General features: G+C 45.6%; 1 protein-coding gene across 1 annotated transcript; it reads left to right on the forward strand.

Moving 5' to 3' along the window:
• Nucleotides 1-484: 484 nt before the first annotated feature.
• On the forward strand, nt 485-3,838 carry LOC123157227 (uncharacterized). The gene is made up of 2 exons (XM_044575482.1): nt 485-1,988; nt 3,629-3,838. Exons 1-2 carry the CDS (start codon nt 724-726, stop codon nt 3,648-3,650), a joined length of 1,287 nt encoding a protein of 428 aa, XP_044431417.1. The 5' UTR covers nt 485-723; the 3' UTR covers nt 3,651-3,838.
• The last annotated feature ends 211 nt before the right edge of the window (nt 3,839-4,049 follow it).

A 4,049-nucleotide genomic window follows, 5' to 3' on the forward strand; every position in this document is an offset into this window, starting at 1 on the left:
GTTCCAGCTTTTGCTTTGGTTGATTGTATCAAAAAATTGGCTGGTTCCAGCTTCGGCGTCTGCTCCTCGAGGATGCAACCATAGGACTACGAGGAGGGCAGTTCCAACATAGGGGGAGGGCGGCGCTCGCCGGAGTAGGGCCGACGGAGCCAGCCTGGGGCATCTTAGGGGTGGTTGCTGGCCATGGCGATGACGACGCAAGCAGCCTCGCCGGTCTAGCTTGGTTGCAGCGGCTGCGGAGGTCGCCGTCGTCGGAGTGGAGCCAGATGGGATGGACGGAACGGATGCCACGGCGGTGCTGCGGGGACACGCGTCCGGCTTGCCGGCGTCGAGCTGAAAATTGGACGAAGGGAGCAAACTCGCCGGCGTGGAAGAGAGAGAACAGATAAGAAACGAACGAGCGGTTTGAGAAGATGAAGGAGAAGATAAGGCAACGATTGGGGTGTGGGCCCTATACATACGTGTCGCTCGTGGACAGGAGGACCGCTTGCTCGCGTGGCCGCGACCGGTCGAGCGTTCGGCCGGTGCGCCGTCCCCAAACAGTTCCCATCCCTAACCTGTCCGCCGCCACCCCATCACAAATTGATGCACCGCCGCCACCTCATGGATAGCCCCGACGCGCCGTCGGTAGCCAAGGCCTCCTTCCGCTACCCCGACTGGGTGATGCTAGATCCACACACCCGCCTGAACTAACCCGTACCCACCATCGATTCCGATTACCCTATGGAAGACTTTCACGCGACCAAGGCGCACGCGGAGACATCCATGGGCGATCCCATAGACGTCTTCTTCCGCGCCGTGCCACCGCCAGGTGCTTCCCGCCTCTATGTTAACTGGACGCCTCGCCGGTTTACAAAGGGTTCGTCGTCGTCGTCGGGGGCAGGGAAAGGAGAAGATCGCTGGGATGGATTTTACGGACGGGAACCCCTTGTCCTGGCCGCCAATGGCAATTCGATTCTTCTGAGGCTCACTCTCAGCAACACCCGGGTAGACTTCTTCGTCTACACGGTCCACTCCACTGGGCCGCCCTCGCTCTTGCGTCTACCCGATTGCAAACTCAGATTCTCAAACAGTTGTCTCCGCTCTGGTGGGTTAGATCATATGGTCACCCTTGGTAACATTGGTTTTTTATGTGATGCTGAAAGCGAAGAATTTGTGGTGGCAGACCTAATGATTTTGCCGAAACACGATGATGCCTCCCACCATGATGATACTCCGGTGGTAGCCGGGCTTTGTATTTTCCGGTCATGCAGCCCTGGGGAGGACTGGAAAGCCAGCAAACCACGTATATGCCATAAGAAGGGGCAAGGCGGGGAATTAATTTGGTGGCACACTGATGTCGTTGTCCCCCATGGAGTTTCCCTGTGCTACATAGATTATTTCCGCGGAATCCTGTTTTTGGATATTCTCAGCAAATGCCCGCGGCTCTTGTATGTCCGGCTTCCTCTAATGAACCCTGTTGGTGATCCTTATGATAGTGAAACTGGACGAGGGTGCCCATCAGCTTTTAGGAGCGTGTGTGTTACCAATGGCGGAACCATGAAGTTTGTTGAGGTTGTCACCAGAACCGTCTTTCTTTCAGGCAGCCAGTCAGCTGCTGCTTCTTCATTTGCAATCAAAGTTTGGAGGCTTAGGGAACATGGCATGACATGGGAGAAAGAAAGTACCATCCAAGATACCGAGCTCTGGTCCCTGCAGGGGTATGGTGATCTACTCCGTGTCCCGCCAACATTCCCTGTTGTGAGCATGACGAACCCGGATGTCATCTTTTGTGTGCTGAGCAATGGGTGTTTCGGTGACGCCAATGTGACATGGGTCATTGCGATTGACATGTTGAAGAAGACTCTGAGATCAGCTTTTAGATACAAGAAAGTACATAGGAACAGCATTGAGAATGATGGCAACATGGCGTCTGCGAGCCTCTCTACTAATCGTGCATTTATTCCCTCCCAGCTCTCCAAGTACTTAGGTCTGACTGGAGCCAGAAGGTAACTATGTCCTGTTTTACTCTTCATTCCATTTTGTTTCTGCTTTTCCAATGTATGCCAATAGCCTTGTTAATTTGCATGGTAGTCACGTATATTTCCTTAGTGAACCTACTGCAGTTAATCCTGTTTGTTGTTGATTCTGCAATATTTGTGTATTGTCCTCCCATTGTGTACCTCTTCTATGTCAGATGTGTACAATGGATGTTATATGCCAGTCTTGTTGTGTGCAAGAACTAGTGAATAAATGTCACTTTGGTGCTCAAGGTTCCCTGAGTTACAAATCAAATTTTACATTGTATGCACCTTCAATTTTTTTGCAGAAAATACTGTACTTGTATCTTTACTTTTTTCCAACCTAAATAGTTTGTAAATTAAATATAACTAAACCACCTGTATCTTTAATTTGTTGCACACCCAAAACTTTAAGAAGAAAAGATTGGTGTGCTAAGTATTGGGAAATCGCCATGTTCTAGTTTAATGTAGGCGGGAGCCTTCAAGATCAGGAAATGATCCATCCATTTTTCTTTGTGCACTACATGTTTTGCCACCTATTAAAAAAGATGGAATGTTTTCACATCATTGGACCCTCAATTTCTGCATGTTTCTTTCTTTGATAATTACAATATCTGATAGAAAATGAGTAGGCAAAATAGTAGATTACTCCTATTGTAGCCAATAATCTGGTTTTGAGTTCTGTTCATTTTTCCTAGTTCGCTTCGAGTCTGTATGTTTTAATGAGATGTTGCTTTCTTGTAAGGTTCATGTGGTTTTAGGGACTGTCAACTGCGAGTGGTTAATCAGGAATGTGGGGCACTAGGGTAATACTTAGTTAGGTACCAATTTTAAGAAGAAAATTTATCCAAAAATGAGGTTGGTACGCAATCTAGATCTGATGTCCAGACTTGAGGCTAAGGCTCAATGATGACATTTTAGAAGAAAATGGACTTGGCAGCTACTTTGAACTAGCTGCTCTGCTCCTGGCTGCAGTTTGGCTCCTAGCTGTGCTTGTGCTCATGCCCTTACTGCATCAGAGAGGACAACTGCCGAGTTCTGACCGGCCTCGCATGTCCTTGTTTTGCTCACTCCTAAATTTGAATTCCCATAACTTTTCTTGTCTCCGCAAGCTGCTGAGCACCGTTGTGTGTACTATAATTTGGTATTTTTGATACAAAGTTATATGTAAGCATGGAAAACTGCCATATTGGCTTGTCTCAGTTTGCTGGTCTAGTTTATGATAACCATAATGGAAGTCGGCTCATGAAAAAGTGGTGTAAGAAAGAGATGTCATAAATGACAATCTAAGCTCTTAATAATGTGGACACAGCTAAAGAAAGTAACCAGCACAAAAAGTCACAAACTGCATAATAATGTTCTTCCCCAACTTCTGTTAAATGAAGCATGAGGTCAACATCTTTTATTTCTACTATGGTAAAAATATCAACTTATCAGAAACAGTTCAGGGGATGCTTAACAAATGAACAATTTGTTTTGTGCAAACCAAGAAGGTCCAGTTTGTGTAACAGCTTGTAATTATGTTGTCATGAGAACTATCGTCAATGATATCATGTGATTGACATTTGTGTTACAACTTTTCTGAAAAACAATGATATGGGGAGCTCACTTTGATGTTGCATTTTCAGGAAAAGAAGGAATCTGGAATGAACATGTATAAGTTACGTCTACCCTAGCCATGATGGCGCTGGCTGGATGGATGCATTGCCACAAATATCGTGTGCTTGGAACCTGTTCCGTCTACTATACTTGTATTTTCTAATTAGTGAAGTTACCATTATCTAAATGTCTTTAGGATAACGCAACAGAAATCAAATGAGTTGTCAGTTATGTGGTCTGTCATGTTTTAGTGTTCTCTTATCTTTATTCTGAGAGGTTGCTCCGTATGTAGTCACTTGTTTAAATCTCTAGAAAGACAAATATTTAAAAACGGAGGGATTAGTTTTGATAATGAAAATATGGCATTTCATTTACAATGCAGAGTTGATATAAAAAGAGGCATTGCTCATAACCCACTTAGCCCACAGTGAGCATAGTTAATAAAAAAAT

Source organism: Triticum aestivum, chromosome 7B, assembly GCF_018294505.1.
Source record: "Triticum aestivum cultivar Chinese Spring chromosome 7B, IWGSC CS RefSeq v2.1, whole genome shotgun sequence".
In the NCBI taxonomy this organism is placed as follows: domain Eukaryota; kingdom Viridiplantae; phylum Streptophyta; class Magnoliopsida; order Poales; family Poaceae; genus Triticum; species Triticum aestivum.

What these genes read in the sequence shown, in the direction of transcription:
- LOC123157227 (XM_044575482.1), top strand. Translation starts at nt 724, where the DNA reads ATGGAAGACTTTCACGCGACCAAGGCGCACGCGGAGACATCCATGGGC. An exon ending in GGTCTGACTGGAGCCAGAAG is followed by an intron (nt 1,989 to 3,628) that starts GTAACTATGTCC and finishes TTGCATTTTCAG; the next exon opens with GAAAAGAAGGAATCTGGAAT.